The sequence below is a fragment of the Pan paniscus genome, chromosome 2, assembly GCF_029289425.2.
Source record: "Pan paniscus chromosome 2, NHGRI_mPanPan1-v2.0_pri, whole genome shotgun sequence".
Classification (NCBI taxonomy): Eukaryota; Metazoa; Chordata; class Mammalia; order Primates; family Hominidae; genus Pan; species Pan paniscus.
Genome location: NC_085926.1, coordinates 119,340,260 through 119,354,628, shown reverse-complemented (window position 1 = coordinate 119,354,628; position 14,369 = coordinate 119,340,260). Strand labels below are relative to the sequence as shown.

General features: G+C 37.2%; 1 protein-coding gene across 8 annotated transcripts in view; it reads right to left on the bottom strand.

Annotated features, from left to right (window-relative positions):
- Positions 1–14,369, bottom strand: part of STXBP5L (syntaxin binding protein 5L) — a 507,233-nt gene that overhangs the window by 29,479 nt on the left and 463,385 nt on the right. For all 8 annotated transcript variants that reach the window (XM_003825169.4, XM_008950467.3, XM_003825168.4 and 5 more), the window contains one exon: positions 12,688–12,927. In XM_003825169.4, coding sequence (XP_003825217.1) covers positions 12,688–12,927 — 240 coding nt within the window. The remainder of the gene's footprint in view (positions 1–12,687; positions 12,928–14,369) is intronic.

The window sequence follows — 14,369 nt, the reverse complement described above, 5'->3', positions numbered from 1 at the left end:
AATCAGTACCACTTTTATACACTAATAATGATCAAGCTGAGAACCAAAAGAAGAAATCAATCCCATTTATAACAGCTATTAAAAATACCTAGGAATAATTAATCAAGGAGGTGAAAGATTGCTAAATGGAAAATTTAAAAAACACTAGTGAAAGAAATTGAGATGACACAAACAAATGAAAAAACATCCCATACTCATAGACTGGAAGAATCAATATCATTAAAATGACCATACTGCCCAAAACAATCTACAGATTCAACACAATTCCTATCAATTTGCCAACAGCATTCTTCACAGAAGTAGAAAAAATAATTCTAAAATTCATATGGAACCAAAACAGTCTGAATAGCCAAAGAAATCCTAAGCAAAAAGAATGAAGCTGCAGGTATCACATTGCCTGACTTCAAATTATACTACAAGGCTATAATAACCAAAACAGCAGAGTACTCGTATAAACATAGATAGATAAATGGAAGAGAATAGAAGACCCAGAAATAAAACTATATACCTACAACTAACTGATCTTTGAGAAAGTCAACAAAAGCATCCACTGAGAAAAGAACATCTTAATAAATGGTTCTGCAAAAATTGTATAACCATATGCAGGAGAATAAAACTGGACCCATATCTCTCAACATATACAAAAAGTAACTCAAGGTGAATTACAGATTTAAATGTAAGACCTGAAACTATAAAAATGCTAGAAGGAAACCTAGCAAAAATTCTTGTGTGGACATTGGCTTAGGTGAAGAATTCGTGAATAAGACCTCAAAAGCAAATGCGGCAAAACTAAAAATAGACAAATAGGACTTAATTAAACTGAAAAGCTTATGCATAGAAAAAGAAATAAACAACAGAGTGAATAAACACTTGAGGAATGGGAAAAATATTTGCCAACAATGCATCTGACAAAGGGCTAATACCCAGAATCTGCAAGGAACTCAAGCAATTCAAAAAGGAAAACACAAATAACCCCATTAAAAAGTGAGCAAAATACATGAACAGGCACTTTTCAAAACAACACATACAAATGGCCAAGAAACGAAAAAAAAAAAAATGCTCAACATCATTAATCATGAGAGAAATGAAAATTAAAACCATAATGAGATACCATCTTATACCAGTCAGAATGGCTATTAATAAAAAATAAAAAAATAGACTTTGGCAAAGATGCAGAGAAAAGGGAACGCTTATACAGTATTGGTGGGAATTAGTTTAGTACAACTTCTATGGAAAGCAATATGGAGATGTCTCAAATAACTAAAAATAGAACTATCTTTTGATCAAGTGATCCCACTACCTGCTATTTACACAAAAGAAAAGAAATAATCATATCAAAAAGACACAAGCACGTGTATGTTTATTGCAGCACTACTTACAATAGCAAAGTCATGGGATAAACCTAAGTGTCTATCAATGGGCAATTGGATTAAAAATGTGATATATATATATATATATATGCCATGAAATACTACTCAGTCATAATAAAATGAAATCATTGCTTTATACTTGACTACACACTGGGCTTATTAAGTGAATGACAAGGAGTTTGGTTTGTCTAGGGCCCAGGATATGTAGTGAAAGGTCAAAGACTATAAGGCTGGAAAAGAATGGTGGAGCTGGGGAATGGAAGGTCTAAATGCCAAGGATTCCTTTCAATTGCTATATAAAAGAATGTAAAGACTGGGGGGGTGTTCCAAGATGGCCGAATAGGAACAGCTCTGGTCTGCAGCTCCCAGCGTAATCGACGCAGAAGATGGGTGATTTCTGCATTCCAACTGAGGTAACTGGTTCATCTCATTGGGACTGGTTGGACAGTGGGTGCAGCCCACGGAGGGTGAGCTGAAGCAGGGTGGGGCATTGTCACCTTACCTGGGAAGCGCAAGGGGTGGGGGGATTTCCCTTTCCTAGCCAAGGGAAGCTATGACTGACTACCTGGAAAAACAGGGCACTCCTGCCCAAATACTGCACTTTTCCCAAGGTCATAGCAACTGGCAAACAAAGTGATTCTCTCCCATGCCTGGCTTGGCAGGTCCCATGCCCATGGAGCCTTGCTTACTGCTAGCACAGCAGTCTGAGATTGATCTGCAAGGTGGTAGCCTGGCTGGGGAGGGGTGTCTGCCATTGTTGAGGCTTGAGTAGGTAAACAAAGTGGCCAGGAAACAAACTGGGTGGAGCCCACCACAGCTCAACAAGGCCTACTATCTCTAGACTCCACCTCTGTGGGCAGGGCATAGCTGAACAAAAGGCAGCAGACAACTTCTGCAGACTTAAACGTCCCTGTCTGATAGCTCTGAAGAGAGCAGTGGTTCTCCCAGCATGGTGTTTGAGCTCTGAGAACAGACAGACTGCCTCCTCAAGTGGGTCCCTGAACCCCATGTAGACTAACTGGAAGACACCTCCCAGTAGGGGCAGACAGGCACCTCATATAGGTGGCTGCCCCTCTGGGACGAAGCTTCCAGAGGAAGGATCAGGCAGCAATATTTGCTGTTCTGCAATATTTGCTGTTCTGCAGCCTCTGCTGGTGATACCAAGGCAAACAGGGTCTGGAGTGGGCCTCCAGCAAACTCCAACAGACCTGCAGCTGAGGGACCTGATCGTTAGAAGGAAAACTAACAGACAGGAATAGCATCAACATCAACAAAAAGGTCATCTACACCAAAACTCCATCTCTAGGTCACCAACATCAAAAACCAAAGGTAGATAAAACCACAAAGATGGGGAGAAACCAGAGCAGAAAAGCTGAAAATTCTAAAATCAGAGCGCCTCTTCTCTTCCAAAGGATCACAGCTCCTTGCCAGCAACAGAGCAAAGCTGGACAGAGAATGACTTTGACAAGTTGACAGAAGTACGCTTCAGAAGGTCAGTAATAAGAAACTTCTCCAAGCTAAAGGAGGATGCTCAAACCTATTGCAAGGAAGGTAAAAAGCTTGAAAAAAGATTAGACAAATGGCTAACTAGAATAAACAGTGTAGAGAAGACCTTAAATGACCTGATGGAGCTAAAACCATGGCACGAGAACTTCATGACACATGCACAAGCTTCAATAGTAGATTCAATCAAGGGGAAGAAAGGGTATCTATCAGTGATGGAAGATCAAATTAATGAAATAAAGTGAGAAAACAAGGTAGAGAAAGAAAAGTAAAAAGAAATGAATAAAGCCTCCAAGAAATATGGGACTATGTGAAAAGACCAAATTTACGTCTGATTGGTGTACCTGAAAGTGATGGGGAGAATGGAACCAAGTTGGAAAACACTCTTCAGGGTATTATCCAGGAGAACTTCCCCAACTTAGCAAGGCAGGCCAACATTCAAATTCAGGAAATACGAGAAGACCAAAAAGATACTCCTCGAGAAGAGCAACCCCGAGACACATAATTGTCAGATTCACCAAGGTTGAAATGAAGGAAAAAATGTTAAGGGCAGCCAGAGACAAAGGTTGAGTTACCCACAAATGGAAGCCCATCAGACTAACAGCAGATCTCTTGGCAGAAACTCTACAAGCCAGAAGAGAGTGGGGGCCAATATTCAACATTCTTAAAGAAAAAAATTTTCAACCCAGAATTTCATATCCAAACTAAGCTTCATAAGTGAAGGAGAAATAAAATCCTTTACAGATAAGCAAATACTGAGAGATTTTGTCACCACCAGGCTTGCCATACAAGAGCTTCTAAAGGAATCACTAAACATGGAAAGAAACAACCAGTACCAGCCACCGCAAAAACATGCCAAATTGTAAAGACCATTGATGCTATGAAGAAACTGAATCAATGAACGGGCAAAATAACCAGCTAACATCATAATGACAGGATCAAATTCACACATAACAATATTAACCTTAAATGTAAATGAGCTAAATGCCCCAATTAAAAGACACAGACTGGCAAATTGGATGAAGAATCAAGACCCATCAGTGTACTGTATTCAGGACACCCATCTCACATGCAAAGACGCACATAGGCTCAAAGTAAAGGGATGGAGGAAGATCTACCAAGCAAATAGAAAGCAAAAAAAGAGCAGGGATTGCAATCCTAGTCTCTGATAAAACAGACTTTATACTAACAAAGGTCAAAAGAGACAAAGAAGGCCATTACATAATGGTAAAGAGATCAACTCAACAAGAAGAGCTAACTTTCCTAAATATATATGAACCCAATATGGGAGCACCCAGATTCATAAAGCAAGTCCTTAGAGACATACAAAGAGACTTAGACTCCCACACAATAATAATGAGAGACTTTAACACCCCACTGTCAACATTAGACAGATCCACGAGACAGAAGGTTAACAAGGATATCCAGGACTTGAACTCAGCTCTGCAACAAGCAGACGTAATAGACATCTACAGAACATTCCATCCAAAATCAACAGAATATACATTCTTCTCAGCACCACATCAAACTTGTTCCAAAATTGACCACATAATTGGAAGTAAAGCACTCCTCAGTAAATGTAAAAGAACAGAAATCACAACAAACTGTCTCTCAGACCACAGTGCAATTCAAATTAGAACTCAGGATTAAGAAACTAACTCAAAACCACACAACTACATGGAAACTGAACAACTTGCTCCTGAATGACTACTGGGTAAATAACAAAATGAAGGCAGAAATAAAGACGTTCTTTGAAACCAATGAGAACAAAGACACAATGTACCAGGATCTCTGGGACATGTTTAAAGCAGTGTGTAGAGGGAAATGTATAGCACTAAATGCCCACAAGAGAAAGCAGGAAAGATCTAAAATCGACACCCTAACATCACAATTAAAAGAACTAGAGATGCAAGAGCAAACAAATTCAAAAGTAACAGAAGGCAAGAAATAACTAAGATCAGAGCAGAACTGAAAGAGACAGAGACACAAAAAACCTTTCAAAAAATCAATGAATCCAGAATCTGGTTTTTTGAAAAGATCAACAAAATTGATAGACAACTAGCAAGAGTAATAAAGAAGAGAGAAGAATCAAGTAGATGCAATAAAAATGATAAAAGGGATATCACCACTCATCCCACAGAAATACAAACTACCAGCAGAGAATACTATAAACACCTCTACGCAAATAAACTAGAAAATCTAGAAGAAATGGATAAATTCCTGGACACATACACCCTCCCAAGACTAAACCAAGAAGAAGTTGAATCTCTCAATAGACCAATAACAGGCTCTGAGATTGAGGCAATAATTAATAGCCTACCAACCAAAAAAAGTCCAGGATCAGATGGATTCATAGCTGTATTCTACCAGAGGCACAAAGAGAAGCTGGTGCCATTCCTTCTCAAAGTATTCCAATCAATAGAAAAAGAGGGAATCCTCCCAAATTCATTTTATGAGGCCCACATCATCCTTATACCAAAGCTTGGCAGAGACACAACAAAAAAGAATTTTAGAGCAATATCCGTGATGAACATCGATGTGAAAATCCTCAATAAAATACTGATAAACGAATCCAGCAGCACATCGAAAAGCTTATCCACCATGATCAAGTTGGCTTCTTCCCTGGGATGCAAGGCTGGTTCAACATACAGAAATCAATAGACGTACCCATCACATAAACAGAACCAATGACAAAAAACACATGGTTATCTCAATAGATGCAGAAAAGGCCTTCAACAAAATTCAACAGCTCTTCAGGCTAATAACTCTCAATAAACTAGGTATTGATGGAACATATCTCAAAATAATACGACCTATTTATGACAAACCCACAGCCAATATCATGCTGACTGGGCAAAAACTGGAAGCATTCCCTTTCTGGCACAAGACAAGGATGCCCTCTCTCACCACTCCTATTCAATATAGTGTTGGAAGTTCTGGCCAGGGCAATCTGGCAAGAGAAAGAAATAGGGGGTATTCAATTAGGAAAAAAGGAAGTTAAATTGTCTCTGTTTTCAAATGACATGACTGTATATTTAGAAAACCCCATCATCTCAGCCCAAAATCTCCTTAAGCTGATAAGCAACTTCAGCAAAGTCTCAGGACACAAAATCAACGTGCAAAAATCACAGACATTCCTATACAGCAATAACAGACAAACAGAGAGCCAAATCATGAGTGAACTCCCATTCACAATTGCTACAAAGAGAATACCTAGGAATCCAACTTACAAGGGATGTGAAGGACCTCTTCAAGGAGAACTACAAATCCCTGCTCAAGGAAATAAAAGAGGACACAAACAAATAGAAGAATATTCCATGCTCATGGATGGGAAGAATCAATATCGTGAAAATGGCCATACTGCCCAAGGTAATTTATAGATTCAATGCCATCACTATCAAGCTACCAATGACTTTCTTCACAGAATTGGAAAAAACTACTTTAAAGTTCATATGGAACCAAAAAAGAGCCTGCATTGCCAAGACAATCCTAAGCAAAAAGAACAAAGCTGGAGGCATCAAGCTACCTGACTTCAAACTATATTACAAGGCTACAGTAATGAAAACAGCATGGTACTGGTACCAAAACAGAGATATGGACCAATGGAACAGAACAGAGGCTTCAGAAATAACATCACACATCTACACCATCTGATCTTTGACAAACCTGACAAAAACAAGAAATGGGGAAAGGATTCCATATTTAATAAATGGTTCTGGGAAAACTGGCTAGCCATATGTAGAAAGCTGAAACTGGATCCTTTCCTTACACCTTACACAAAAATTAATTCAAGATGGATTAAAGACTTAAATGTTAAACCTAAAACCATAAAAACCCTAGAAGAAAACCTAGGCAATACCATTCAGGACATAGGCATGGGCAAGGACTTCATGACTAAAACACCAAAAGCAATGGCAACAAAAGCCAAAATAGACAAATGGGATCTAATTAAACTAAAGACCTTCTGTCCGGCAAAGCAACTGCCATCAGAGTGAACAGGCAACCTACAGAATGGGAGAAAATTTTTGCAATCTACCCATCTGACAAAGGGCTAATATCCAGAATCTACAATGAACTCAAACAAATTTACACTAAAAAACCAAGCAACCCCATCAAAAAGTGGGCAAAGGATTTGAACAGACACTTCTCAAAAGAAGACATCTATGCAGGCAACAGACACATGAAAAAATGCTCATCATCACTGGTCATGAGAGAAATGCAAATCAAAACCACAATGAGATACCATCTCACACCCGTTAGAATGGCAATCATTAAAAAGTCAGGAAACAACAGATGCTGGAGAGGATGCGGAAAAATAGGAATGCTTTTACACTGTTGGTGGGAGTGTAAATTAGTTCAACCATTATGGAAGACAGTGTGGCAATTCCTCAAGGATCTGGAACTAGAATTACCATTTGACCCAGCAATCCCATTATTGGGTATATACACAAAGGATTATAAATCATGCTACTATAAAGATGCATGCACATGTATGTTTATTGCAGCACTATTCACAATAGCAGACTTGGAACCAACCCAAATGTCCATCGGTGACAGACTGGATTAAGAAAATTTGGCACATATATACCATGTAATACTATGCAGCCATAAAAAAGGATGAGTTCATGTCCTTTGCAGGGACATGGATGAAGCTGGAAACCATCATTCTCAGCAAACTATCACACAAGGACAGAAAACCAAACACTGCATGTTCTCACTCATAGGTGGGAATTGAACAATGAGATCACTTGGACACAGCGCAGGGAACATCACACACTGGGACCTGTCGGGGGGTGGGGACCTGGGGGAGGGATAGCATTAGGAGAAATACCTAATGTAAATGATGAGTTGATGGGTGCAACAAACCAACATGGCACATGTATACCTATGTATCAAACCTGCACATGGTGCACATGTACCCTAGAACTTAAAGTATAATAAAATAAATAAATAAATAATGAAATTATTGCCCTTTGCAGCAATGTGAATGCAGCTGGAGGCTGTTATCCTAAATAAAATGACTGAGAAAGTCAAAAACTACATGTTCTCACTTATAAGGTGGAGCTAAACAATGGGTACACATGAACATATGAAATAGAATAAGAGATACTGGTAACTCCAAAAGGTGCTAAATATTGAAACCTATAAATGGGGAGTATATATGTTGACTATTGTGTATGAGGCCTTTATTATTCTTGTTCAGTCAAATATAATGATTATGTTTGATTTTACAATGTTATTATTGTATTAGTTCTTATTGCAGTTTAGAAGAGATAAAATGTGTGAATTTCATAAGTATATTTGAAATATACCCATCTTATATCAAAAGACCTTAACTAAATAATACTTTAATAAAGTTTTTCATCAAGGTTTAGACTTAGGATTAAAAATAATATCATTCTAATTTCAATTAAATAATTTCCAGACAAAGCCTATTAACCAGTTTTATATTATATCATAAGAAAGCACATTAACCTATTTTCATATTTATATAAATTAGTTTACTAGTTCTTCAATGGAGAAATGGACTTTAATGGAATTGAATGCTGGAAAATAAGTTTGACTTAGGGAGTAAGGCTGGGACAACTCTAGAGTAGACAGGGTAGGTCCAAAAGTGAAAATTCAATGATGAAAATAATACTGGTATATGACCAATATGAAGGCAGTGAGTAAAAGGGATCAGAAGAAAAAAATTGAAGTTATGGAGGCTATTTAGGTAGTATGATGGCTATTAATTACATTTCTGTTAATATTCTACTACTAACAGAAATGAAAGAGTGTTAAAAATAACTAGTTTGGAAGTTGACATGGTTTGGATGTTTGTTCCCTCCAAATCTCATGTTGAAATGTAATCTCCAATGTTGGAGGTAGGGCCTAATGGGACGTATTAGATCATGAGGATGGATCCCTAATGAATGGCTTAGCGCCATCTCCTTGGTGATTAGTGAGTTCTCTCTGTGCCAGTTCACATAAGATCTGGTTATTTAAAATTATGTGGTACCTCCCTCCTCTCTCTCTTGCTTTTCCTCTTGCCATGTAATGTGCCTGTTCCCTCTTTGCCTTCCACCATGACTGGAAGCTTCCTGAGGCCTCACCAGAAGCTAAGCAAATGTCAGCACCATGATTCCTGTACAGCCTGAAGAGCTATTAGCCAATTAAACCTCTTCTCTTTATAAGTTGCCCAATCTCAGGTATTCATTTATAGCAATGAAAAAGCATCTACCACTGGGGTAAGGAGAATGAATTTATTCTGGAGAATCTTGACTTTAATCATGAATTTAAATCTTGAGTTTGATTATGAGAGATATATATTTTATATATACACATATATATTATATATGTTACAAAGCATGCTAGGTACTTTGTATGGCAGAACTGATCATTATAGAATAATTTATAGTTGGCAGCATAAAGAGTTAAGTAGAAATAAACAAAACTTAAAATGAGTTTTAACAAATTTCTCACCAAGTTGCTAGTGGAGAGTAAAATTCCTAGGGGAGGAAATGAGGATGGGGACGGGGACAGAGAAGGGACAAAGTTTGCTAGTGGCAGAATTTTCATTTTTTTCCTTTATATTTTGATTTTTACAATTATAAAATTTAAAATTTAATAACTAGATCTTGAAAAAAACCCAATGTTTTGCATCACAAGTTTTCTACTGAAAAAATAATCTACTAGGTAGTCTTTTCCTTCTTCATGATTTATAAGGCACTGTATAATAATTCCCTGCCTACTTTTCCATCCTCATTTAGTATCATTCTATCTACAGTCTCCAGCTATGCCATGTCCTCTCTTACTTCTAGAGTTTTACTCACACTGTACTGACTTTAGTCTTTCAAAAAATTTTTTTTCTAGAGACAGGGTCTCCCAGTGTTGCCCAGGCTGGTCTTGAACTCCTGGGCTCTAGCATTCCTCTCGCTTTGGTCTTCGAAAATGCTGAGATTACAATTGTGAGCCACTGCGCCCAGCCTCTGAATTACTCTTAAACGCCAGTACTGTACACTTCCTCCCAAACTTGTCCAACTTCCACTTCAGATGTCATCTTTGTTAGGGAGCTCTTCCCCAAATCCCCCTGCCATGCTGCCATGGTATTCTTTATTTCTCTTTGTGTAATTTCCATTATTATACTTTCTTTATTGTAATTTTGTGTTTAATTTTGTTTTTCCCTACACGTCTCTGAAAACAGGGACCACTGTATCCCCAGTGCTTATTTCGGTGGTATGGGCTTGGTAAATGTTTGTTGAATGAGTGGATAAATTTCAAAGTAGACTGTTTTCAAGTCTAAGGAAACTATTTGACTCATGAATTTTCCTAGGCCGACTAACAAAAGTTTATTTAACAACGTTCTCACAGGAAAAAAGATGCATTCAAGGTCAGAGAGCATGTCACTCACTTCAGCACTGACAATGGACAAGTGCTAAATGCCCCTAAATCCAAACCTTCTTTAATGGTTCCCATAAGCTATGGCAGCAACCATAATAACATAAACAGTACCCATAATAGTTCCCATAAGCTTGGGCAGAGACTCATGGGTATAGGAAAGAAAATAAATATGGCAAGGAGAGTGAAGACCGGGACAGTTAGTCAATAAGTAGGCTCTGAAAGAGGAAGCACAAAATTTTCTACTTTAAATTTAAACAAGATTTCTGTCACCTTTATCTTTTCCCTCCTTTCTTTTTACTGCCATAAATTATGGCTCCCAAGTAGACTTTCTTTCTTGTAATGGTTAATTACAGAACAAACATGGGAACCCAGACTCATGGCTTTCTCCTTCATATACATCATTTTTCAACAAATTAATAGAGTGTATTTTTAACAGCAGTTTCAGATTTAAAGAAAATTTAACAGATAGTATAAAGAGTTCCCACATACCCCTTCTGTCATTTCCTTTATTACTAACATCTTGTATAAGTGTGGCACATTTGATTTAATTAATTAAGTTTTTATTATTTTTCATTGAGATGGAGTCTCACTCTGTCACCCAGGCTGGAGTGCAGTGGTGAGATTATGGCTTACTGCATGCTCATCCTTCTGGCTCAGGCACACACACACCATGCCTGGCTAATTTTTAAAAATTATTTGTAGAGATGGGGTCTCATTATGCTGCCCAGACTGGTCTTGAACTCCTGGGCTCAAGCAATCCTCCTACCTTGGCCTCCCAAAGTGCTGGGATTATAGGTGTGAGCCACTGCACCCAGCAATTTTTAAAAATATATATATTTAAAAAAAATTTTTGGTAGTGATGGGGTCTCACTATGTTGCCCAGGCTGGCCTTGGATTCCTGGCCTCAAGTAGTCTTCCTCCCTCAGCCTTCCAAAGTGCAGGAATTATAGGCATGAGCCACTGTGCCCAGCCAATGAACTGATGTTGACACATATTATTAACTAGAGTCTTGAAAGAATAGTGACATAGAGACTTGGAGAAGATAGCTTCCCATTAAATCTTATTAAATAGATAAAGAAAAAGTTTTCAAATATTTACAAAATAGTGTCAAAAGTTAAATCTATACTTATTTTGTATTTTGTCATCATTTTTTGGTCTAAGTATATGTGCTAAGAATGACAAAGAATTTCCCTATAATATTGAGAGATCTGCTTTATTAGTCCAGGGATTGCTTATTTCTATGCTTGTGATACAGAAAACCACAATTGTTAGAATATTTCTAATTACGAAATTGTCTTTCACTTACAGCTTTAAACTTGTGTGACAGTGGAAGCTGATTGTACCTTTAAACTTGTGAGGAATGCCTGGTACATATTAGATGTCCAATATATATAATCTTTTATTGAGTTAAATAATGAATTAATAATTAATAATTCATTATGATCTCACTGATTTGACTCCAACTAACTCACCAGTCAAAAGAATTGTGTATATTTCTTTATAATTAGGAATATAGTAAAATATATTTTTCATTGTGAACTATATGTTAAAATAAAATTGTCATCACGATTAACTTTTAAAACACAAATCTGAATTTGCCACATTAGTAGAGAACTGACTATTCTACCTACAATCTTGTCATATGAACTTAGCACATTAGTTAAAGAAAACACAAGTGTAACCTTCTATATAATATATATCCTTTTAAAATAAAACCCTTATCCTGCAGAGTAATGAAATTTTTTGACTTAAAAACTATCTGAAAATCTCTTATATAGGAAACAGGGAAACAATAAAATTAGTGATAAGAACAAATTAGGAATAACAGGAGGAATCATACTTATCTCTTCTTCAAAAAAAGATAATTCAAGGAGGAAGAGAATACAACATATGCTTGGCAACAATACTTACAACATTGGTCAAATTCTCTAGGCACTAGCATGAAAAGGAAAGAAATTGGGTGGCATGCTTTTGAAACAAGATGGGAAGGTTATAAAAGTCTTTAGAAATCCACCTTAGGTCAGATAGCTTCTAGCTTAATTATTCTGAGTTCTTCAAGGATGATGTAAAAACACTCATGCTCTGATCTGGCATGGAACTTTGGGTAATGCTTCAATTTGTTAAAAATAAATTTAAGTTTTGCATTAAGGTTTTCCTCAGTGCTTTTCAGGAACTTATTTCCCATGTCATTGTTCAGGTTGGCACTTACACAGTTTACTACCGAAGAAATGGTTGTACTCTTTTACCCCAAAGGAAAGTTACAATATGACAGATGTTGGGATGGTATATGATGTATAAAATTCTTAATAGTTCCCATTGTGCAGAATACTTATAACCTTTGCTCCAAATCAATACAAATTTATGTTTATAATACCTTATATCTAAATTTGAAAAAGTAACAGTGAAGGAATGAATGAATACAAACTCTTACCACTTGGCAATACCATGACTGGCTCTGTAAACCTTTGTTCATCTGCTAATGGTAGGTTTAAGGAGATGATTAACACCATTCCCAGACTGGTTCCAACGAACAGACAAGGAGAGATGGTAGAGTCATTTTTCCGTGCAAAGGAGTCCATGAAGTATAGTGCTGTAATTGCTTCTTTAGAATCTTTGTCAATACTGGAGATACTAGAGCTTCTAGAACGATTATAGGAATTTTCTCGGTTTTCTATGGAAATAAATAAAAAAACCCACACAAATTGTTAGTATATTTCCACAATAACATCAGATTTAATATATATAAACCAAAATTATGAGGAGGAAGTAAAATTTCATTGTTTGTTAATTGACCTGGGAGGGAGCTTATCCAGTTCACCAGCTTATTTTGAAGATGGAGAAACTGAAGTCTAGAAGTATAATTCATAAGCTTAGGCAGACCTAGGACTAGAATTGGAGGCTCCTGAGCTCCAGTTCACCATTTTTCTTTCTCTACGTTAACTCACAAGTTTGTTGAAATTCTTTTACCTAGAGAAAAGATTTAGTCTAAATAGTAATGGTTACAAGAATTCCTGACATCAGTTAAATTGTGCTTCCCTCCTACCTCTAAATTGTTGGAAGTATCCCTAACAGTTTCTTGTCAATTCCAATGACAATACTGTGGCGATTGGCATGAAAGGGCTTATCAGGATCACAAATCTTCTGCGGCAAACATATTCTATATCTGGGGTAATTACAATTCTAAAAATTAACATTTCTACCAAGGCCAAAATGCAAATTTTATCTCCCTGAACTGGTTTCAGGCTGTTACCTTTAATTCAAATGCAGTCCTAACTTTGCCTAGGGCTAAACAAAGAGTACAGACTATATGCCATCCTGTTGATAGTGGTAATCTTTCTGAGAGTGCTTCAGCTCACTTACTTAAAAAAAAAACAGGATGGTTTCAGGTTCTCCTCTCATCAACACTTGTACATGTGCACGCTCCAATAAGCATAAACTCATACAGCTCAGTGAAATGTTATCAAGGTTGTCCTGCTCTTATAATCTCTCCAGAGTACAAGTTCTTCATATTTTTCTTTCTACAGCCTTCACTCTCTTTTCCCTCTTGATAGGTACACATGTAACTCATAATTGTTTTTATAGAAAGAGGATAAATATAGGCTCCTCAGACTTTTTTCTAGGAAACAAAATATAGTATTCCTAATTTCTCCTTTTTATCTCTTAGCAAATTTATAAAAATAATTGTTTGTCATAAAATTTAGAGATGAGAGGGAGCTTGGAGGTTATATGTTTTACAGATTTGGAGACAAACTTAGAGTTTAGTAATTTTCCCAGAATCCAGGACAAATTAGAGGTAGAAGTATCTAAAATTCAAAATTCCCACCTCTCATTACAGTGATTGAGAGTGCTACTTCTGGCTGGGTGTGGTGGCTAATGCCTGTCTGTAACCCCAGTGCTTGAGGCCAGGAGTTCAAGACTACCCTGGGCAACTTAGTGAGACACTGTCTCTACAAAAACTGAAAAATAAGCTGGATGTGGTGGTGTGCACCTGTACCTCCAGCTGCTTGGGAGGCTGAGGCAGGAGCATCACTTAAGTTCAGGAGTTAGAGGCTGCAGTGCACTATGATTATGCCACTGTAATCCAACCTCAGCAACAGAATGAGATCCTATCTC